The sequence below is a fragment of the Trichosurus vulpecula genome, chromosome 8 (genome assembly GCF_011100635.1).
Source record: "Trichosurus vulpecula isolate mTriVul1 chromosome 8, mTriVul1.pri, whole genome shotgun sequence".
NCBI classification, from domain to species: domain Eukaryota; kingdom Metazoa; phylum Chordata; class Mammalia; order Diprotodontia; family Phalangeridae; genus Trichosurus; species Trichosurus vulpecula.
In genome coordinates this window covers 75438401-75461937 of record NC_050580.1, presented here as the reverse complement: position 1 = coordinate 75461937, position 23537 = coordinate 75438401, and the positions used below count along the sequence as shown (strand labels likewise).

Genomic DNA, 23537 nt, shown 5'->3' with positions numbered 1-23537 from the left:
TAAAATCAGTTCTTGAAAGCCAAGGGTTGTGGTTCATTTTATACTTAAATATGCCATGCATTTCATGTAGACCAATTAGTTATACCCTGAAAAACAATGACAGAGCAGAGGCAGTCCCGCAAGGCTGATGCGTTGCTCTGTAAGCCAGGGGCCTGGGGTTTTAGTCCATTTTCCTGTTAACTCATTGTGTGACCTCAGGTGAGACCCCTGCCTGTGGATGTGTTCCCCCATCTCTAAATGATTCCAGGGCCCATTCCTTCCAGCCCTGGCTGTCTATGCTGCTTTGGTTTGGTTTTTTTGCTTACACCGTTCTCAAGTCTAACCTGGATTTAACCTTTTTGAGCTTAGTCTCTCCTTGGGCTTCTTAGAAAATGGATCTGCCCTGCCGAGATAAACAGCTAGTATTTCTCCTTTGCCTCTGCTCCAGCTCACGGTTCTCCTCTACAGCAAAGGCCATTTTTATCACAACAGCTGTCCTTTTAAAGTGCTTTCTTTATAAAAAATGGATATTATACCCATATTACAGAGGAGGAAAGTAAAGGTCAGAGGGTTTAAATGACTTAATTGTGGTTACATAACTAGTATTGAGTTGAGGACTCAAACTCAGGTCTTCTGAATCCAACTCTAGGACTTTTATGTCCTCTTCAGGTCATTTTCTTCCCCTCTGTGTTAAACTCACAATCAAATAGCCTCAGATTGTAATAACAGAAGGATTCTCCTGCCTTGGTCCACCTTTTGGCTGTCTGCTTATGGCTCAGAAACCTTCAGAAGAGGGGGCAGGACAACAGGATAAAGCATAAAATTAACATCACTCTACATTGGCCGTCATAGTTGGAATACTCTTCTGGACACCTGAAGCCAAAAGAAAGGTTTATGCAAACAGAATTATAGTCAGTAAGCTTTTATTAAGGTAATTTAAAAATTATTTTGCCTTCCCCTCATGGAGCTTACATCTGGTGGTTACCATGTACGTACATGAGTGAGTAGGAAATGTGTGAAATAATTTCAAGGAGAGGGTGCAAATGAGTGAGATGGGGGAGGGGGGGTCAGGATCAGGCACCTGAACTGTGCTTTGAAGGAAGGCGAGGAGTCTGAGGAGAGCACATTCCACATATGGGGCACTATCTGTGCAAAGGGTCCGAAATGAGAGGTGAGGCAATTTGCCAACAATTTGCCTTTGTGGCAGTGGTTTTTCTACCGGCTCCGGTTTTTATATTTATACAACTGGTTTCTTATCAATCTTATGTAATTTAACAATTTAAATGGAAACAAGCTTGCTGTGAAATCATGTTTAATGTGCAATCATTTGTACAGCAATATCAAAATTAAACTTCTTTCAAAATAAAAAAAACAAAAAGCACCCGTCTTCTTTCATGCCATTTGACACTATGTATGACAAAGATTTTGTCCAGGCCTTGGGTAAAAGGTTCATAACTAATGGATCTTTTGTGTCCCTGGTTTTTACTTTTTCCCATCCCTACAGCTGCTTAGATATTTGAGTACCTTCCATGTGGGAGGTGCTATTCCCTACCCCAAACTCAAGTGTGAAGATCGCGGGGCCTGAACAGATTTCTGTTCAGTTTTGACCCTCCTGTTCCCACCGAATTCTGCCCCAAGCTGATGATAAAAGAGAAAGAGGGAAAAAGAGCAGCTTGAGAAGAAGCTCCTTCAACAGTAAATACGAATACTTCACATTTCGTTTCCCAATTTACTGTAAGACTGGATCAGAATCAGTAAGTCTTTTTAAATAATATTTTATTTTTCCCCAATTATGTGTGAAAACAACTTTTAACTTTTTTTTTAAATGTTCTAAGTTCCAAATTCTATCCTTCCCTTCCTCCCTACCCCCCTCCCTGAGGTGGTAAGCCATCTGATCATGTATAACATTTTGTGCAAGATTAAAAAAAAAGTGCAAAAAATAGTCTGCTTCAGTCTGCATTCAGACTCCATCAGCTCCTTCTCAGGAGGCGGACAGCATGTTTCATCATGAGTCCTTTGGGAATGTCCTGACCATCATATTGCGGAGAATAGCTACGTCATGCACAGTTCTTCACTGTACAATATTACTGTTACTGTGTACAGTGGTCTCCTGGTTCTGCTCACTTCACTTTGTATCAGTTCATGTAAGTCTTGCCAGGTTGAAACCAGCCCATTCATCATTTCTTATAGCACAGTAATATTCCGTTACAATCACATACCACAGCTTGTTTAGCTATTCCCCAATTGATGGGCATCCCCTCAATTTCCAATTCTTAGCCCCCACAAAAAGAGCTGCTATAAATATTTTTGTACAAATAGGTTCTTTACCTTTTACCTTTTTTTTTTTTTAAATCTCTTTGGGACACAGAACTAGCAGTGGTACTGCTGGATCAAAAGAATCAGACAGTTTTAAAAGTTGGGAGGGATCTTAGACATCATGTTAAAAAACAAGTGACAACTTTTCACCTTAGGGGTGAAGGGCAGTTTTGTTTTGTTTGAAAAAGAATCCTCAGCCCAGTAACCTCATCCTTGATCATCGGATCTGTCCCCCACATCATTTTCTCAATCCAGTGTGAGGGAAGCTCAATGCCCTCTAAGAGCTGTCAAAAGCCTGGGCATGGCCCAAAAAGCAGCTGCCCTGAGCATTACTTTGGGATTCGCCGCAGTTCATTCATAAGCCAAAGGGCCACGCTGAGCAAAGCCAGGGACCCTGACTGGTGGACTGCAGCCAAAGGGGTTGGAACATACATCAGCAGAGTACTAATGCCCAAGCCCACCTGTTGAAAAACAAACAAAACCACAATGAATGAATGAGAACAACAGTAATTATAGTGATTTTTAAAAGAAACTGAAAATGGCTGGCCAAAATAAAATAAGCTGCTACATTTCCATCTGTTTTCCCATTAGTATTAAATGTAAAATAAAATGGGAATATCCCATAATAATTTATAGCACATAATCAAGCTATATCCATAGAGGGCAAAAGGGCAGATTGGTACAGAGAATACAAAGGGATACAACGGGGGAAGGGATGTACACATCATGGTGCCCAAAACCCAATGGCTTTTTCATTTTGGGGAAAAATGGCTTAGTCCTGTGAGAATGTGGTATCTGTCAGTGGTCACATCTATGATGTGGGTTGGCACAGTGGATAGACTGCTGGGACCGGAGTCAAGGAATACTCCTCTTCATGAGTTCAAATCCAGTTTCAGACACTTACTAGATGTGTGACCCTGGGCAAGTCATATAACCCTGTTTGCCTCAGTTTCCTCATCTGTCAAATGAGCTGGAGAAGGAAATGACAAATCACTCCAGTATCTTTGCCAGAAAACCCCAAACGGGGTCACAAGGAGTTGGACATAACAACAAAAGATCACAGGGTCACTGAATTCTATATTTAGAGCTGGAAGGAGCTTCAGAGGTGATCTAATGTAACTTCTTCATTAGGTCTGTGACTTGCCTAAGACTGACTGCACAGGTAGCAGGCATCAGAGGCATGATTTGAACCCAGTTTCTCTGACTCTAAAGCCCATTCCACAAGATGATATTGTTGGGGAATCCAGGTTTCCAGCTCCTGATTCGTAAGAGGAGCCCCAATTATGAGAACAGCAGTGTGGCTGGAAGCAGATCCTCGATAAATAGTGGAAGGAGAAAGCTTGGGGATGAAATAAGGCCAGAGGGCTCACTGTAAAAAGAGGGTGAGAAAAGGGACAGTATAGAGTAGGGAAAGATGATCAAGAAAGAGGGGATGGTTCTGGAAAGACAGCCCAGTGCATTGGTTCATTCATGTATTCAATTAATACTTATTAAGCTCCTACTATGTTCAAGGCCCTATCCCTGGTCCTGGGGAAAAATCCAGGCAAAAGGGATACAGAATGGCATGGTGGAAGAGGCCCAAGACTGGGGAGTCAATTCCAAGCTCTGCTTCTTCCTGCCATGGCCTTCACCAGTCATTGGTCTCTCTGGACTTCCATATCTTCAATTATGAATGGGATTGGACTCTATGACCTCTAAGATCTCACTCATCCAGCTCCAAATCCAACCAGGTCATCCCCTCTGTTAAATTTCCATCAATCCTTCCAAGTTCCATGATTTCATCAGCATGAATACTCCCTCTACCTACACATGAGCCCTCCACGATCTGAATAACCTTTGAGAATTTCCACAGATGAAAATGTCATTCCCTTGTAGACCATCTAGGCAATAAGCCCCTCCAAACACAGCTAGGCTGATCCAGACAAAACACATCCAGTGTATCGCTGGCCCGTACCCAGAGCCTATCCAGTCTGGTAAAATCTACATTGGCCTGCTGAGCCAATAACAATCCAGGATCACCTCCATGCCACGATCAAGAACTGGGGTGGGACTTAAACAGAAACAATTGTTTAATGGAAGTAAACATTCACAAGCCCTTGGACTAGGCAATCACTTATCACATATCTGTCAGCTATTTATATTTCCAAGATCTCTACTGCTCCTCATCGTAGGGCAGGAAAGTTCTGGGCTGTGAGCAGAACACAGTGACATCAAGGACATGCTTGGCCTAAGAAGTGTGATACGATGGAAAAAGCAATGAACTCAGCATTGGAGCCCTGGCCATCCACTCATCAGCTGCAAGACTACGGGCAAGTCACTAGCCTCAGTTTCCTCACCTGCAAATGGGGATGATAATAGTAGGGATACTACTTTTATGCTACAGGTTTGTTGTGAGGATTAAATGAGATCATGTAGGCCATACGCTTTGAAGCTGTAAAGTATTATGTAAATGTTGGCAATTACTATTACCATCATCATTATAAGATTATAGGATCAAGAGCAGGAAGGTCCTTGGTCCTCATTTACACGAACATGCTCATCTTACACAGGAGTAACTGAGGCACTGAAAGCTGAAGGGGTTTGTCCAAGGTCACAAAGGTACTGAGAGCAGAGTCAGGATTTAAACCCAAGCCCTTCTACCTTTAATCCTGTGCTCTCCCCATTATGCCATGCTAATTAAGTAAGTAGTCAATACCTGTGCATAGGCCACAGTCAGCAATGTTGCCACCGCCATTTTGGCCCTTCGAGGAAGGGGGATTCTCCGGGAAAGGAAGTAAAGCCCAGTAATGGCTGTGACTGTAGTGATTCCCTACAAGAAAGGAATAAGCTGGTCAGAGCTGCTCATAAGAAATAATGACTTCTCCCCAATTTCTAACTTCCACCCCTTATACTTTGTAAATATATGTTGTTTTCTGGCAACATTACTAATACCTATCTATAATGACATAGAGACCAAGAGATAATATTGTTTGCAATGGAGATGCTTTCCCCAAAAGATCTGGGTAAAGCTAGCATGGTGGTATCATCTGATGTGTCAGAAATGTTAACTATAGCAACAAGAAAAAGAAACCGAGAGAATGAACAAAGGCAAAGAAGAGGCAGAATTATCTCTATTTATAGATTACAGATGGTTTGTTTAGAGGAGCCCAGAAATTTGATGAAAAAATTAAGAAAAACAATTAGTATTCAAATGGATCTGTGATCTCATTGATTTGGATGTCCTCTCAATGACTCGCCTGTGCTGTCTGGCCATAAGTTTATTGAGAGCCTGCCTTTTCTCCTGACTTTGTGAAGATACCAACGGGGACCTCGAGCTGTCTACCCGTCATTCTTCCTTCTCACTACATAACCAGCCCACCTTCTTTTTCAGTCAGGGAAATCCCTGATGACATCCTCAATCCTGTTATTCTTTGAAGGTCCTTATCTGTCATGTGTCAGTCTGTTCATATCTACTATGTACCTCATCATCACCCTCTATAATGCTTCCTTTTACTTTGAGACTAAGCCATATCTTGCAGCCATATAATCTGTAGGGATTATTCATCTATACATGTATATATATATATACACACCTGCATACGGACACATACAGATACACACGTCACTACATACAGGTACATATGCACTCATAGGTTCAAATGTATATGAATATGTATACATATACATGTATGTACACACACACACACCCCTAGTACAGACAGTACAAATGGACACAAATTTAACAGCAAAATTTAATGTGAGGGCAGTGGAATGGAATTATTTCAGAAAATCACAGAGTTCCTTTGACCACTCCAAACTCCTCCTCCCAGAAGCAAAGGTCCATCTTTTTAGTCCCAATACTCCACTGGTTTTGTTGTATGGCTGTATGACATTGTGTGCTACAAAATAATAAATAGCTTTGGCAAAGTATTAGATAGAACTATTTAGTCTATCTGTATAAAACCCAAGAAAAAGTACAAAGGAAAAATTCATCAAAATAACAACATGCATAAAATATTTGGGTGTTAACCTACTATAATACACAGGAATTATACAACTACAAATAAAACACTCTTTACAGAAATAGAAGACTCCAAAACTCGTTGCCAATGTTTATACTTTTTAATTTTTATACTTTAAAAGTATAAATTTTATACTTTATAATTTTTATTTTTTGCCTTGCACTTTTCATATTCCATCTTACATCATATTCAATTAATTCAACACTTATTAAGTACTTGTATGCAAGGCACTATGCTAGGCCTTGGGAGCACAACGACAAATAATCCCTCTCCAAGAAGCTTACATTTCACTGTATTCATGTCATATACCATTAGACTGTAAATTCCTCGAAGGCAAGGATTGTACCTTTTTTTTTACTTTTATATTCTAATGGTACCTGGCAAATACCAGTTGCTTAATAAATGTTTGAATGTATGCTCCTTGAGAGTGGGGAGTTTTGTTTTTGTATTTGTATTCCTCGTGCCTTAAGCAGGGTCTTGATTATGGTAAGTCCTCGAAAAATACCTGTTGAAATGAACTGAATTGCCAGGTGCGGCGGCTAGTGGGTCAAGTGCATGTCTATGCTAAGTTGAGGGCTAACATTGTGAGCCTTTGGAACTTGGGGGCCACCAGGCTATCTAAGGAGGGACAAACTATCCCAGGCCAGAAATGGATCAGGTCAAAGATCCTATGCTGATCTAAGTAGGACTGGGTCTGGAAGTAGCCCTGTACTTCTAGCTCCCTTTTAAGACAAACATACCAGGATTCGGTGATCAAACTGCACCATGGTTGGATTCTCAAAGACGTTCCTAAGGACTGGAGAGAAAGTAAAAAGATCCTCTGGGATCCATCGTTCTCCCATCTTAGGGAAGGAGTTGTATACAAGGCCAGCATCCAGGCCTGCCACAAAAGCCCCTGCAGTTCAAGACAAATTTTAAAACTCAAAATAAGAGGGAAGCCAACAAATATAATACCTTTTACATGTAAAAAACACTCCACCACAAAACAGTATGCTACAATTTTTTATCCTGGTGCCACAAGGCGGAAATAATAAAAGTAATAGAGATATTTTGGTAATCAATCCACAGGCATTTGTTAAGCACCTACTATGTGCCAGGCTCTGTGTTAGGCTCTGGCAACACAAAGACAAAATTAAACCTGTTTGAATGGACGAAATCACAGGTACACACCTGCATAATATATCACACAAAAAATAACAGCCAGGTGAATAATGTGTGTATGAGAAGACCAGAAAGGTGGGATGGGGCTGGGTGGCAACAAATGACTTTATATTTAATCAAGTGGCAATACAGAGCCCCAGGAGTTCAGTGATTAGGAGAGACATGGCCAAATTTACACTTTATGAAAAAATCATGGATTACAGATTCAAAACTGATTTGTTAAAGTGAAGCTAGGAACAAATGTGGTATCTCTCTCATCTCTGGGATTAAAGTGATATTTTCTCAGGAAAACAACCCTCAAAGCACTGCTATTTTATCAATTATGTTTTGATATGACAAATGACTAGTAAATTAAAAATGGAGAAATGCAGACTCAATATTTGAGAATCAAGGTGATGAGAAAACAGGCTGGACAGCAGGGGATGGGGGCAAGAGAAAGGAGAGGTGGGGGAAGGGTGATGAATAGAAGGCATGGGGAGGTAAGATGCAATAGGAAGGGATGAAGTATCAAGAGAACCACGGGAAGAAATGATGGTAGCATTCAGGTAGCAGAAGCTCATACCTGAAAGAGCTGTAAGGAAAACCAGGCCCGCCGTCCCATGAGCGAATCGCCTCAGCTGCAGGAGCTGACGGGTTTCCGGCAACTGTACAACATAAGGAAGACGAATCACTTGGACAAATGATATTGCTAGATCTAAAAACAGCCAACGCATTTTTTCAAAGTCAAATAAAAGTGAAGAATAAAGGCAATTAAGTGGCTAATGCAGGTTAAAATTCTTTACAATGTTTTCAGAGATCTGTCCTTAGAGATAAGGTTGTTTTGTTTGGTAGTTAGGGTTCGAGAAGGATGAGTCAGTTATGTATGCACCAGATGAGCACTGACAAGGTGCCAACAGAGTAAAAAACAAGCTTCTATGTCTTCTCTTTTTCTTAAAAAAAACAAGCCATATTTTTTTATTCTGAACTTAGCCCCCAAAAGAGCATTTTCACATACATAGTAGAACATAAAAGGAGGACTGTATATAAACATGTGCATCTTCAGGTTATTTTTCTTGCTCTTTAAGGATGTATATAAGAAAACTCTCCTGTTTGTGGCTCCTTTTGAACTTTCTTGGGTGTTCTGTGCATTTTAAATAATGTTTCAACAGCCTTTGTGGGGGTGGGGAGAGTTATCACCATTGCTGATCTTTTATCACCTCCTCCACTGCTTCTCCAAAACCCAAGAACAACAAGAAAATCCTTTGGAATAGATAAGCATAGACAGGTAAAATCAATCATCGCAGTGGCTATGTCTAAAAATACATGTCTCTTTTTGCACCGATTCCATCACCTCTCCGTCAAGAAATGAATGAATGAAAAAAGCATTTATTAAGCACTTAATAAAGGCAAAGCACTGTGCTAAGTGATGGGGGTACGAATAGAAAAGACAGTCCCATTTTTGATCTCCCAGCCCTCCCAGAGCTCACATTGTAAGAGGGAAGACAACACATATAAAAGGTTTCAGCTACAGGTAAGATGGAAAGGCCTAATGGTCCTTAAGGTACAAGAGCAAAGCAGATTTTAATGCCTCTTCTTTTCTGTCATTTTTTACTGATAAAACAGTGTCCGTTTCCAAGACTGGACCACTTGACAGGGCCAAGGACTTTAGGGACAAGAACATTCCTTTCTGGGTCTTCAGTAGCTGCGGCAGAAGCTCCTGCAGGAGCAGTTGCTGGGCTACATTTTCACAGAGGTAGCAGCTGCCCAGGGTGGTGGCTGTGGGCACTGGGTGAAAAGTCCAGTACATTGCTATTCCCAAGTTCAGGATCCTGGTCTGTTTCTATCAGGGTCTGAGGGGAGATGGTGGTCCAGAGGGTGCCTTGCCTTGGTAACTCAGCAAAGCTGCCGGCCCTGTGGATGGCACTTGGTGGGACCCTTCTCCACAAGAGGCGCTTCTCTAGATGACAGGTATGATTGTTCGCCTGGACAACCTGCTTCATCTTTGGTGCTCTGCAGACGTTTCATTGACCACAGTTCTGAAGGCTTCCAAAATTGGTTTTTGTTTCTTTACAATGGTGTTGTCTTCCTATAAGCCATTCTGGTCCTGCTCACTTTACTCTGCATCAGTTCGCAGGACCTGAGAATCTCAAATCCTCTTTCATCACTTCCTATGGCACAATCATATTTCATCTCATTCATATGCCACAACTTGTTCAGTCATTCCCCAATGACAGGCATTCCCTTTGACTCTAGTTCTTTTCTTTTTAATCCCACCTTCAGAATCAGGATTTTTGCTTTGCTCTAACTATTCTCTTTCTGGTATTAGATAAAATTGAAAAGTTTTTACACAATCAAAACCAATGCAGCTAAAATTAGGAAGGAAACGGGATGTTCGGTCATTTCAGTCGTGTCTGACTCTTTGTGACCCCATCTTTGGGTTTTCTTGATAAAGATACTGGAGCGGTTTGCCATTTCCTTCTTCAGTTCATTTTACAGATGAGGAAACTGAGGCAAACAGGGTTACGTGACTTGCCCAGGATCACACAGCTAATAGTGTCTGAGGCTGGATTTGAACCCTCAAAGACAAGTCTTTGTGATTCCAGTGCTATATACATTTTGCCACTTAGTTGCTAAGAAAACAGGTAATGGAGGTGGGGGTAAAGGGGTCGAGGCAGATCTTTGAAGCAAGTTTCATTGCTAAGAATCTCATTTCCTAGATACATATGGAACTGATTCAAATATATAAGAATAATAGCCATTCCCCAATTTAAAAAATGCTCAAAGGATATGAATAGGCTAGTTTCTAAATAAGAAATACAAGCTAGGTGGCGGGGTGAATAGAGCACGAGCCCTGGAGTCAGGAGGACCTGAATTCAAATCCAACCTCAGACACTTGACACTTACTAGGTGTATGACCTTGGGCAAGTCCCTTAACCCCAATTGCTCTGCCTTTCCCCCTCCAAAAAAAAAAAAAAGAAATACAAACTATCAAAAGCCATATAAAAATGCTCCAAACCATCAATAATTAGAGAAATGCAAATGAGAGTGATTTCTGAGGTTCCATGGAAGAGCAAGGAATATTAGAACCAAAAAAAGAAAAGATTTTTTAAAAACTGAAGAAATCCTAACATATCTGCTATAAAAAACAAATGATCTAGAAAACAGGTCAAGATTTAAGGATCATTAGACTCCCTGAAAACAATGATTAAGACAGCTTAGACATTCTATTTAGAGAAATCAAAATGAAAATGGCCCCTCCCCTACATCCACTTATTTTTCCTATGAGTATGATGTATTTCTACACCAAACTCTGTGTCTAGGTGTGTGTGTGTTCAACTAACTCTCCTTTGCCCATTTAAGATAAGAGCAAGGTTCATCCAGTGCCTGCTCCTCCCACCCTTTCCCCCATGTTTGGAGATTTTTTTCGTTTTCTCCAACTATGAGTAACAGAGAGTTCTAGCCCCTTTTTACTACTTTCGACACTAACAGCGTACAAATAGTACCTTCTAAACTATACTTTCTACCTGCCTTTTACCACCCCCACCTTCTCTTTCCCTTCTTAAAATCTACACAGGAACACTAATCCATTCTCAAGTACTCTTTCTTTAAAAAAAAAATCCTTAATGCTTTTTGAAGACATTGAGGTCTGAAGAGACATTCCTTCTCATCCTTCCAAGTGCCCATATAAATTTACCTTTCTGGTTTCTTTGGACTCTTGTGTTTGCATTTTATAGTTCCTACTCAGCTCCGGTCTTTTCATCAGAAATGTTGGAAAGTCTTCTATTTCATTAGAGATCCATTTTCTCCCCCTTTGGGATTTCACTCAGCTTCACAGGGTAAGTTATTCTTGGTTTTAAGTCTATCTTTTGCCTCATAGAATACCACATTCCAAGATCTCTCATTTATTGTAGAAGCTGCCAGGTTTTGAGTGATCCTGGCTGTGCTTCTTTCTGGATACCTGTACTATTCTTTCTTTGACACAGGAGCTATAGATTGTGGCTGTGACACTTATGGGACTTTTTCTTTGGGGCTTTCTTTCTGGGGGATCAATAGATTCTTTTTATCTGCTCTCCTGTTCTAATATATATGGGATACCTTTCAGATCTATGATGGTTTGCTCATGTCTCCAGGTTTAGTTCCTGAATCCATATGTAAACAAAAATTCCCTCTACAACATATTTGATAATGGGTCATCCAGCCTTTGATTGCAGATCTCAAGTGAGGGAGAACCTAGTCTCTCCCAATGCAGGGCATTCCACTTCTGGCTGGCTGGCTTTAATTGTTAAGGAGTTTTTTCTTATCTTAACCCTATATTTGCTTCTTTGAAACCTCTATTCATTGTTCCTAGTTTTGCCTTTTATGGCCAAGGAGAAAAAGTCTAATTTGTCATTCGACATGATAGTCCTTCAAATATTTCTCTTTTCCTTTCTTCTCTAGGCCAAACATTCCTAGTTCCTTCAACCAATCCTCATGAATTATCTCTAGGACCCTAACCATTCCAGTCTTCCTCTTCTCAACTTTCCAGCTTACCACCTTAACACAAGGCACACAGAACTGAACATAACATTCTAATCATAGTCTGACAGGGCACAATAGAATCGTCTCCTTATTCCTGGAAGCTATGTCTGTCTTAACGAAGACCACAGTCACGTTAGCATTACCGGTTGCCATATTGCAGTTTTGACTTAAAAAGAACCTGTAATCTACTCAAACCTCTAGACCTTCTTCAGGCAAACTGCTGTCTAGCCACACCTTTCCCATCTTACACTTACAAAGCTAATTTTTAAAAACAAAACTTTAAAGCTTAACATTTACCTCTATTAAATTCAAAATTATTAGATGAGGCCCAACATTCTAGGCTGTTATTTTTGGATCACGTCTTTCAGGTGTGTGAGCTATTCTTCCCAGTTCTGTGTTATCCGTAAATTTGATACATGTACTATATTTGAGTCACTGACAAAAACGTTAAATACCACAGTTAGCTCTTTGGGGCACTCCACTATTGATCTCTTTCCAACTTGACATAAAACCATCAATAAGTGCTTTTCGATTTCCAGCCATTAAACCCGCGCCAAATCGATCTAACTGTTCTATCACCTACCCCATATCTCTTTGTCTTGATGAGATGTCAGATGAAAGAACTTGTTAAGTGCTTTGCTAAAATCTAAGTAAACTATATCTACAGCACCACCCATATATATGTACATATGTATGTGTACATAGGTGTGTGTGTACATATATATATATATATATATAAAAACATATATACATATATTGGTTTAGTAACCCGTCCAAAAAAAAAAAAAAAAAGAGAAGTGAGGTCAGTTTGGCATGACCAATTTTTATAGAAGCCACACTGTCTCTAAGTGATCACTGCTTCCGTTTCTAGATGCTCATTACCCATCTCTTTGATAACCCAAACTAGACTTTTCACAGAAATCAAAGTCAAGCTCATGCGCCTGTAGTCTATGGATTCTGCTCTCCTGCCTTTTAAAAACTAGAAACCCTATTTACCCATCTCCAGCATTGTGGAGGCAATCTTTTAGAGATTACCATCACTGTCTCGGCAGAATATTTATTAGTTCCTTCAGGACACTGAGATGCGGTCCACTTGAGCCTAGTGACTTGATCTCACCCAGAAGTAGCTAGATGATCTCTTGCTAACTCCCTACTTATTTTGAGTGTCAGTTTTCAATTCTTATTTTGTTCTTTGCAATCTAAAGATTATTTCCATTGGCAAAGAAAAGAGAAACAATCTAAGAGCTCAGGAGCTCTGCCTTCTTTCACCCTAGTGTTCCTGTCTCCTTCTTTGAATCTTCTCTTTCTCTGAATATAAATTTTAAAGAACGCTTCTGGTTGTTTTTAGTTGCCTTCAACCAGTCTCAATTTATTCTGAATTTTAGTATTCCTGTCACTATTCTTGTAGAACTGTGCCATGCTTTTAAATTTACCCTCCATTTCCTGTTTTTTTTTTTCTTGGCTTAAAACTCAGGATGGTCAGTAAGTTAGGTTCCTGTGCACCTACATCATTCTCTGGAGGGACTAGTGAATGAGATCTCTGAAAGAAGAAGAGTATAGAAAAAAAAAATCAGAGGGCTGAGAAAAGAACTTCGGAAAATATATTTAATTAGTGGAAAGAAAATGAGTGATTAGGAGGTAGGAGAACCAGGAGAGAAGTACCACAGACACCAAAAGAGAAAAAGGTCCCAAGGAAGGAATCCTCAATAGTGTACAACAGCTAGAAGGAGATTTTTTTTTTCAAGAGTGAGAACTGAAAAAGACCAGCAAGGGTAGGATACTTATTCTCTAAATTGGGCTGTGAAAAGTAGGAAAGGAATAAAATCATTCAAATGTAGACTGCATCAAATTTTTAATTCTAGGCTGGCTTTTCACTGATACCAAAAACATTTAGGTGCAGCCTTTCCCAACTGTCAGGTGGTATATGCTCAGGTGATACAATTTCAATATTAGAATGAAAAAAAAAAAGTCTGAAGACAAATTCACTACAAAGCATGTACACATATATGCATACCTCATTTTGTCCTACACATGTTCATAAAACTAGATACATCCAGCTTTCTTCTACCCTTAAAAGATCCCTCACTTAACCTTACCATCTCCTCAAACTATTATCCCATATCTCTTCCTTTTCACAGCAAAACTAAAAAAATTGTCTCCCCTTGGTGCCTTCCATGTCCCCCCTCACTCACTTCTCAATGACCCTTACAATCAGGCTTCTAGTGTTATCACTCAACTCGAACTGTCCTCTCCAATGTTACCAAAGTTATTTAATTGCCAAACCCAACGGCCTTTTCTCAATCCTTTTTCTTTACCTCTCGGCCACTGCTTCCTCCTGTATGCTCTTTCTCCTCTGGGTGTTCACGCCTCTGCTCTCTTGACTTTGACTGCTTTCGTGACTCTGATTCTCCTCCTACCTGACTCCTCTTTGGATTTCTCTGCTGGATCATTATTCACATCCTGTCCCCTTGAGTGTACCCCAAGGCTCTGGCTCTGGGCCTTATTTTCTTCTTCCTTCCAATCTCTTTTGGTGACTCCATCAATTCCCATGGGTTTAAGCATCTCTTCAAAGGTGACTTCAACAGCTATTTATACAGCTCTGAGCTCCAGTCTTTCATTACCAATTGCCTACTGGATATTTCAAACTGGATGTCCCACAGGCATTTCAGACTTAAAATAACTCCTTCTATTCCATCCATTCTGTTAGACAGATAATACACAGGAGGCACTGGAGGTTTGGACTCCAGCCTCTAACAGGTTCACACTTGATTTGGTCAGACAGGAAAGACAGCTTCAAAGGGGTTAATAATAAGCTTTATTCTAGTCTAGTTTTCTCTAACAGTATTGCTGATAACAGAAGCACTACAAAATCCTACAGTATTCCCTAATCACCCTTCTCACAGGGGCTGGCAAGAAGGCAGGGGCAACTATCCCTACGTCTCGATGGGGACAATCGAGACAGGCATAACTTGTGCATTCAACCCTAAAGGGTTCCCCTAAATCCCCTCAAGCCTCAATGGGGGCCGGTTGAGGCAAACACAGATTCCCCCTCCTGATTCTTGGTGGGGGCCAATCAAGGCACACTGCATCCCAGCTTGTGCATTCAACCATAAAGGTTCCCCAACTCACTGACCAATGACCACCTATTTTATAGGGTATCAGACAAAGAAGGCATATTGCCAGCAATAGCCTCACCAGTTTACATCACCTCATCCCTATACCTCACTGCATGGTCGCAGTGGATGTTTACAGTTTCAGCACACGTTTATATTATTTATCCTTATGTAATGCTGCACAAGCATGGTGGAGATGTTTTGAACCATGAGCCTGGGAACTCATATCTAATACCCGGGAAACAGATTGTTATGGCCACAGATCCTGGGAAACTGAGGTTGTTATGGCCATAGATCCTGGGAAACTGAACTCTAAGAAATAATAACAAAAATCCACTTTACACACACTAAAATCTATCTTACTTACACTAAAATTCACCTTACTTACACATGCAAATCCACTTCTTTTCCTAACTTTCCTATTTCTGTGAGGGCCACCACTACCCTTCCAATCACCCAGGCCTGCAAACTAGGAATCGCCCTTAACTCCACGCTCCCCTCACCCTATCCTATCCAAACAGGTGCCAAGTCTTGTCAATTCTACTTCCACATCTCTTGAATCTTTCCCCTTCTCTCTCCACACAGCTGCCAAAGTGATATTCTTAAATCATAGGTATGACCACTCTGCTGCTCAAAAAACTTCAGTGATTCTCTATTACCCCTAGGATCAAATACACATTCCTTTGTATTTAAAATCCTTCACAACCTGGCTCCAGTGTATCCTTCTAGGTTTCTACATTCCTCCCTTCACAAATCTATGGGCCAGCCAAATTGGCCTTACTCTTCCTCTGTGCCTTGCACAGGCTATCTGCCCAGAATGCACTCCTTCCTCTGGGCTGTTTCTTATAATCCCTAGTTTACTTCAAAGCTCAGGTCAAATAATATCTCCCATATGGAGCCTTAACTTAATCTCTCCAGCTTCTGGTATTTCCTCCCCAAAATTACCTTGTATTGATTTTGTATATTTATATTGTTTCTGTTGTCTCCCCCAATACAAGCTCTTTGAGGGCAAGGGTGGGTTGTTTTTTTGTCTTTGTAGCCACAGCACCTGCCCACAGCAGGCACTCAACAAATGCTTCTTGTTGTTTCTGTAAAGCAAATTGAAAAACTCAGCTCATCATTCCCCTTCCTGACAGCGGATCACCTTCCCACCTACTCTGTTCCTGTCAATGATGATCATTCTTTCACTCACCTAGTCCTGAGGAAGGCAATTAGATGTGAACACCCCATCCTTCTTCCTCTCCACCTCCAGACAGATTTTTATACCCATTCTTTCCTCCTTCTCTTCTGTACTAATCAATACTTCTTGAATGAACCAATCAGAAGAGGTGTCTCTACTCTCAAAAATTAATCTTCTATTATACAGGTTTTCTTGAAATGGATATTTATGGTTTTAAATTGAATCCTCTCATGTTCTGCGGTGTACATGGGAATGTTCTTTTCCCCCTTTTCTCATTTTGTATTTAAGTTTAAAATAAATAAAAATTTACCAAAAAAAGGTTAATCCTATACTTATGCCCTTGACCCTTGCACCTCCCCTAGGCCCTTGTCTTACTTTTCTTCCTTTCACTGTCAAAATCCTTCAATGAGTGACTCCACTCGGCTTCTCCTACCTTTCTGCCTGCTTCTTCTCACCTTCAATTCCTTTCCTTCCCATCTACTCCTTAAATACCTTAATCCTCACATCTCTGTACTCAGCCTTCTGTTTACACACTCTCTCTCCTAGCGTTTGCCCATTCTTACAATTTCAATTATCACTTTAGTGGAGATAACCCCAAGTGTGTACAACGAGAACTCTCTCTCAAGCTCCAGTTCTCCATTTCAAACCACTTTCCCAGATGATTTCTATTTACAGGCTCTAATATCACCTCGCATACACTCCCACCCAAAGTTTATCCAGGGCTATTTTCTGGCCATTCTAGGCAGCTGACTCTACTTTTCACACCTGCTATAAAGTGTATTAGTGTGAACAATGATGAAAGTGTCATGGAACACACCATTACCAAGAATCTCTATAAAAAGCATCCTATCTTGCTTTTACACATTAAACTAGTCCAGTTAGTGTGTCCTTTAACCAATATGTAGAACACCCACTATCACACCAGTGAAGTACTCCGTGTACACTATATCCTCCTGGACTCGACAAGTAATAAAGGTAACACTAAGCACATAACACTCTTCCTATTCTGTTGCCTTACATTCACAGAGAACCTTTGATCTGAGTCTCCTCATCTTCCTTCCTTTGGGTCTTCCAGACAAGTGTCTAGGGTTTGATCTTTTAGTGAAGGAGTTCTTAACCTGAGCTCTATGGACTTGTTTTTTAAAAACTGTTCCTAACTCCAACTAAACATACTGGGCTTCCCTTGTAATCCTACTTATTTGATGTTTTTAATAACGATTATCTGAGAAGCAATCTGTAGGCCTCACCAGATGCTGCCAAACGGATGCAGAACACAAAAAGGCTCAAGAAGCTCTGCTCCCACAAGACTTCTTCCGACTACATTAGAACTTTGTCCTCCCGTCATCTTCAATGGACTCATACAGTGGCACGCTGATAAAAGTCCTGCCCTCAAATGGATTCTGCCTTTGGGTGACTGCTCCAAGTCTCTTCCAAAAATTACGCAGCCTTCTAAGACACAATTTATTTAGGTCATAGAATTCAATGCTCCTTTCATTCTTGGCAATGTTTTGTTTCTAGAACACTGGTAGACTTCATTATATGGAAAGCTTTATTTAGGCCAATCACCACCCACAGGTCAGTAACTTCTAAATCTTCAATGAGCTAGGACACCCAGTTCCCCGACACCAGTATCCGTGCAGGAGTACAAGCCAATGTCACAGGAGCTGTCTGTGGAATGCAGACTGCCTCTTACCTTGTCTCGAGGAAGCAAGAGGGAGAGTGCAGTCCACAAGCTGGCACAATAGAGGACAAGGGCCGAGCCCAGGTGAGCGGCCAGGCGATACTGGCTCACCCGAGGGATGTCATAAGAATCTGGCTTTTCTTCTAATCCACTCTTCACCATATACCATCCCAGCAGTCCCTAACAACAAATGGAGAAAGATAGAGATATAACATGATTCAAATTAGCCACATACCTACATACCTTGGAGGGAAAGAATTTAACTTTACTAAGGCTAAATGAACAGTGTCCTCCCATGTCTCTGAGGTTCCAGAAGTTAATTTTTATTCCCTTCCCTAGCCAGACAAATCCCTCCCCCGACATCTATCCATTTTTTGTGGAGTAGCTTCAGGATATTTCTACTCTCACGCTTTGAAAATCTAATACCTCCAAATATGCTCCAGGTCCTGTCTCATCCAAGAGACTTTGCTTCTACCTTTATCCCTTTCTGCTCTGGCATCAAAGCCATAGCACTAAGGGCAATCTCCAGCTCAAATGATTTGAAGGGACAATGTGATGTGCTGGTTATGTGTGGCTCCCTAGCTGGTACTAAAAAGGACCAGGGCTGTAATATAACCACTCCATCAGTGTACATCTCCCTCCCACCCCACCACCAATGCAAAAGATCTCAAGACCATAGAAGTCAAATAGGAAGGCTCTTAGAGATTAGCTAATCCAACTGTCTCCTTTTATAGAATAGGAAACTGAGAAGCAAAGAGGCTAAGTGATTTGTTGAAGGTCATACAAGCAGAACAGGGGTTTGAATCAGGCCTTCTGACCCCAAAAGGTCCTTTTTGTGACTTTTTTCCTCCTTCAAGATAGCTCTTGGTGTTTATTTTAAACTACTTTCATGTCTATAAAAATGGTAAAGGGGAATCACACAGTGATTCACCCTTCACCATCCTCCTAGAGGCTTTCTGGCATCTTTCCTGGCCCTTTTCTGTCTTTAATATACATTATTTCTTATTCTAAAAATAGTCATTTTTCCCTCGCCTTTTCCAACTACTCTTCCATTTTCGGTCTCTCAGCAGGCTAGTCCTGATGTCCTTACCTCCCTTCAGACTTCTCCACTGCTCTGGACTCATGTTTCTGCAGTTTCAATGACACCACACTTTTGCCTCATGTTTCATTCATCCTTTCAAGCTCTTATATTCACCTACCCATCAACTGTGAGGAGTCTTCTAAAGCTCTTTTCATTCAGGAAGCTAACATACACAATTTCAATCACTATTTGTCTTCATTTCTCACCTGTCTGTGCTCCTTAGGATTTGGCCTTCAGTGACCCAGGAATCTCATCATTTCGAAAGATCACACCCCCTGGTCCTGGGACTGGAGAGCTCCTCTCATAAGCTCCATTTAAGGAGGGCACCCAGGCCAGGCACCAATTTGTTTCCCACTCAGTTGCACTCCTCTGGACTTTGTCATCATGTCCTACCCCCTCCTCTTCCCCCTGCTCCCCAGCTTCCTTCTGTATGGTCTTCCATCATTAGATTGTTAGCTCCTTGAGAGCAGGGCCTCTTTTCCTTTTTCTTTTTGTATTCCCAGTGCTTGGCACTGTAAATGGCACATAGTTGATGTTTACTGATGGAAGGAATAACTAATCTGTCTCTACTGCTCAGCTAAATCTCTATTTCTGATTTCTCACCTGCTTTCTAATTCACTTGGTTGTCTTGCTGGCATTTTAAGGTAAACCTCCTTTTCCCAAGCTCTCCACTCTTAACTAATGCCACCCTGACACAACTTCAAAATAGTCTATGGTATAGTTATAAGGATTATACATCTACAGCTGGAAGGGGCTAGTCCAACCCCCAGTTATAAGAGGCAATCCAATACCACAAAGAAATAATTATGATACTTAGGGAAGGCTTTCTAATTCTGAAGGGACCAATAACACTGAAACAAAACATTATTGAGTCAAAAAACCGGTCCCTTTGTAAGCTCAAGTGGATGTTTCTGAGAATCTCTGCATCTTGTAAAACTCACCTGGAAACAGACTAAGCCACAGAGGGCAAGGACACGACCTTTCATGCCATGGGTGAGCCAACCCTTTCTCCAAAAGTAGGCAGCGGGAAGGATATATGCTAGGCCCACAATTCGTCCCCACATTCGGTGTGAATACTCCATGTACCAGATAAACTTGAATTCTGCCAAGGTCATGTTATGGTTCAAGCTAGGTGAGAGGGACATCAATAAAGAAGAATAAGAAAATATTTTCTTAGTTAAGTTTAACATGATAAAACAAAGGTAAAATTGCATAGCCTCACAAAACAGGAAATAACTTTTTTTTCTGAAGCCAGGAGTTGCCCCTTGCTAAAGAGATTAAACATCAAGATATACCTTATTTGTCAATGGGAGATTTCTACTCCCTGCTGTGTGATGTGTGTGAGCATGCATGTATGTGTGTGTGTCTATATGTACATACATAAAATCAAGCTACACTAAGAAGTTTAACTTCCAGAATCCAGGAAGCCATGTAAAATTGTTAACCTAGTCTCTCATTTGCTGGCATCTTCAATACAAAGAGCATTTTGCATACATTTAAGAAAATTCAGCATCTTCAGTGTTACTGTGGCACTCCTCAAAGGAATACCCAGCCCCCCTGCAGGATTCTCAAGTCTATCAGTGACCAAAAGCCCACCTTGGAGTTTCAGGTGTACTCCATAGAACACACAAAGCCTATTGGAGCCAGACACTAACAAAGAGAATCACACATTTTGAAATATTTGATTAACGAGGAAAAAAAAAAACGGAAAAAAGCAGGAAATTAGGATGCTCCTATGGGATTCATTTTTTCCTTTCCCTCATACTTCCACTCAATAGATTCAATTCGATTACACTCAACAAACATCTGATGTTTGTTATTATTTTCAAATTATTGTGCTTACATTTTAAATTCTGGAAACTGCTGGTATTTTTGGAACTCTGCTTCCCATTCTTCTTGGCTTGTGGGTGGTTTCATCTCTTTTATCAAGTGCCAATCTACCATGGAGAGCCCAGACTCTGTCAACCTTAAGATGAAAATATAAATGAATACTATTAAGATCTTAAAAGAAATCTACTGGCTCCATTAATTATAGACTAAAGGAATAAACATCTGAATTTAACCTTGCTAAGGATAACATTCTGCTTTCCCTCCTCTCACTGATAATTTTTTTTTTTGTTATTTTCCTTAAAGGCATTATCAGGCACAAGTTTATCCCGCCTTTTCTCTCATCTTTTTCTTTCTCTTTCTGGTAGAATTTTACTGGCTCAGTCAATACTAAATCTGTTAAAATCAAGTTTTCCTATGAGATCCATCGTTCTGTATATTTAGAGGCTTAGAATTTCAGATATGAAAAGAGCCTGAGATCATATAGTCCAACCCCTTTATTTGCCAGATGAGGAAACTGAGGCCTGAATTTATATAATATGCCCAAGTTAGTGGCAGTGTCCTGTACCCTGTTTCTGAATTTTGTGCTCTTTTCACTCTGCATTACTGTGCTCTTGAAAAACACATCAGAATTATTTGTTGTTCAGTCATTTCAGTTGTGTTGACTCTTTGTGACCCCATTTGGAGTTTTATTGGCAAAGATACTGGAGTGGGTCACAGTAGCTAGTAAGTGTCTGAGGCTGGATGCCAACTTAAGTCTTCCTGACTTCAGGCCCAGCACTTTATCCACTGCATCACCTAGCTACTCCACCCCGCCCCCCCTCCCCCCATTCAGAATTACAGGTGCCCTCTTTTGCTGAATGGCAGATGATGAGACTCCTAATTCATTTCCACTTTTATTGGGGACTGCTCACCTAGTCACTCCACCAAGAATAACTGCTCCTGCCACTGTTCCACTGCAGACCAAGAGCCAACGGCCCATAATCCGCTCCGCGGCCTTCGTGGGGATACGCACTGCCTCCCTTCCAGCCTGCATAGCTACTTCAGACAGAGTGCTGCGCTGCCTTTGCAAGAGAGGGAGCTTTTGCCCATAATGGCAACCACACTAAGGACCAAGAGAAGAAATATCATGGTTTTAGAATGAAGGTAAAATCTTCTAACATGCTAAACCTTTACCTTAGTATGCTCTATGCTTTTCTACCATACTGTCTTATCCAATACTAGTTATAAATTCCTTGAGGACAGGGGACACAGTTTATCAAACTCACAAATTATAGTACTACCCTTTTCAAAGGGCTTTCTTCACAACTTGAGGGTGGTATGCAGCAGCTGGATTTGGAGTCAGGAAGATCAGGATTTATGTCCTACGTCAGATACCTATTAGCTATGTAGAACTGGGAAAGTCACTCAACTTGTCTAAAACTCAGTTCCTCCTCTACAACATAAAAGAAGTGGATTGGAACTGAGCCCCCTTCCAAATCCTGATCTCTTTATCTATGCTCCTATGAAGTCAGAGCTGGGACTCAATCACACATCATTAGGAATACATGACATATCGCTAGAAGAAATCTTAACCATCATTTAGTCTACTGCTTTCATTTTTCAGGCGAAGAAACTGAGGCTCAGAAAGCTTAAGGCTTCCAAAGGGTATACCTTCACTCATTTACCCATCAAGTAAATGTTACCCTCCTATTGTTCCCAGGTGCTGTGCTTGGTGCTATGAAGGGTAGGTAAGTTGCTGAGTTGGGAGACCTGGGCCTCCTGATTCAATCTTTCAACTCTAGCATTCTCGTTCATCATTGTGTCTTCCCTAGAAGCCAGCACAGTACCCTGTACCCCTTCATCGAAGAAAGCGTTTATTAAGAGGTTAGTTAAGTGTCTGGATCCGGAAAACAACACCACCAAGGAAGAAACAGCAGCCACCAGTTCAACAACCCTGCGAGGTAAGGGCTCTCCTTATTCCCGTCTTACATTTGAGGAAACCGAGGCAGACAGAGGTTGTAATTTGTCCCCAGGTCTTCCAGACTTCAAGACCAGCGCTCAGACCATTGGGCCTCCTAGCTTCCCGTTCTACGTGGTAACTAGATCTAGCACCCGCACGGCGCTCTCGGGTTCGCATAAAGCTTCCCATATGTCATCCCACCAGATCCCCGAGGAACTTAGGCTCTGTTAGGGGACAGAGGCAATGTGCACATCGGCAGGTACAAAGCAATGGGGGGTGGGGCGGAATCAGGGCAGTAACCGAGCAGGGAATGAATAAAGGACATTCCTCGGGCTCCCGGCCCCCTTCTACCCCCTCTCCGCCGGGACTGACCCCAGACCCGCACTTCACTTCTCCCTGAGCTAGCTCTGATCCTCCGACGGCCCCTGCTGGGGCGCCCGTACCCGGGGAGCCCCCCTGGGAGCCAGGAGCCGGACGCCTGGACTCCCCAGCACCGCTTTTAGAGGAGGAAAGAATACGCGCAGCATCGCGAACGTGACAGCCCCCGGACAGACTTGGAGTCCCTCAAAGTCACCGCCAAACAACACTCTTCCCCAGACGCCACACGCCGGCTTCCTCCCAAGGGAGAAAAGGACTTCCGGGGCACGCAGAACACATCGCAGAGGGTGGAACTTACTCCAGTCACGTGATCATGGACGCAGGAAGTAGGTTGCCGGAAATGTGACTACTGCGCCTGCGCCTGCGCCCACGACGCCACCG

General features: G+C 41.5%; 1 protein-coding gene across 1 annotated transcript; it reads right to left on the bottom strand.

The window, feature by feature from the left end:
* Positions 1 to 885: 885 nt before the first annotated feature.
* On the bottom strand, positions 886 to 23427 carry LOC118828825 (cytochrome c oxidase assembly protein COX15 homolog). Its single transcript, XM_036735694.1, has 9 exons — positions 23222 to 23427; positions 21751 to 21941; positions 20853 to 20975; positions 19951 to 20137; positions 17941 to 18108; positions 8020 to 8101; positions 7037 to 7191; positions 4991 to 5104; positions 886 to 2756 (listed from the first exon to the last, which is right to left on the bottom strand). The coding sequence occupies exons 1-9, from the start codon at positions 23303 to 23305 to the stop codon at positions 2625 to 2627; spliced, it is 1236 nt and encodes a 411-aa protein (XP_036591589.1). The 5' UTR covers positions 23306 to 23427; the 3' UTR covers positions 886 to 2624.
* Positions 23428 to 23537: the final 110 nt, after the last annotated feature.

Excerpts from the sequence above, each read along its gene's own strand:
- LOC118828825 (XM_036735694.1), bottom strand. The coding sequence starts at position 23,305 with ATGCTGCGCGTATTCTTTCCTCCTCTAAAAGCGGTGCTGGGGAGTCCA. Across the intron at positions 21,942-23,221 it reads CTCCCAGGGGGGCTCCCCGG|TGTGGTTGCCATTATGGGCA; the intron begins GTACGGGCGCCC and ends CTTGGTCCTTAG. Across the intron at positions 20,976-21,750 it reads ATTCTTGGTGGAGTGACTAG|GTTGACAGAGTCTGGGCTCT; the intron begins GTGAGCAGTCCC and ends TTTCATCTTAAG.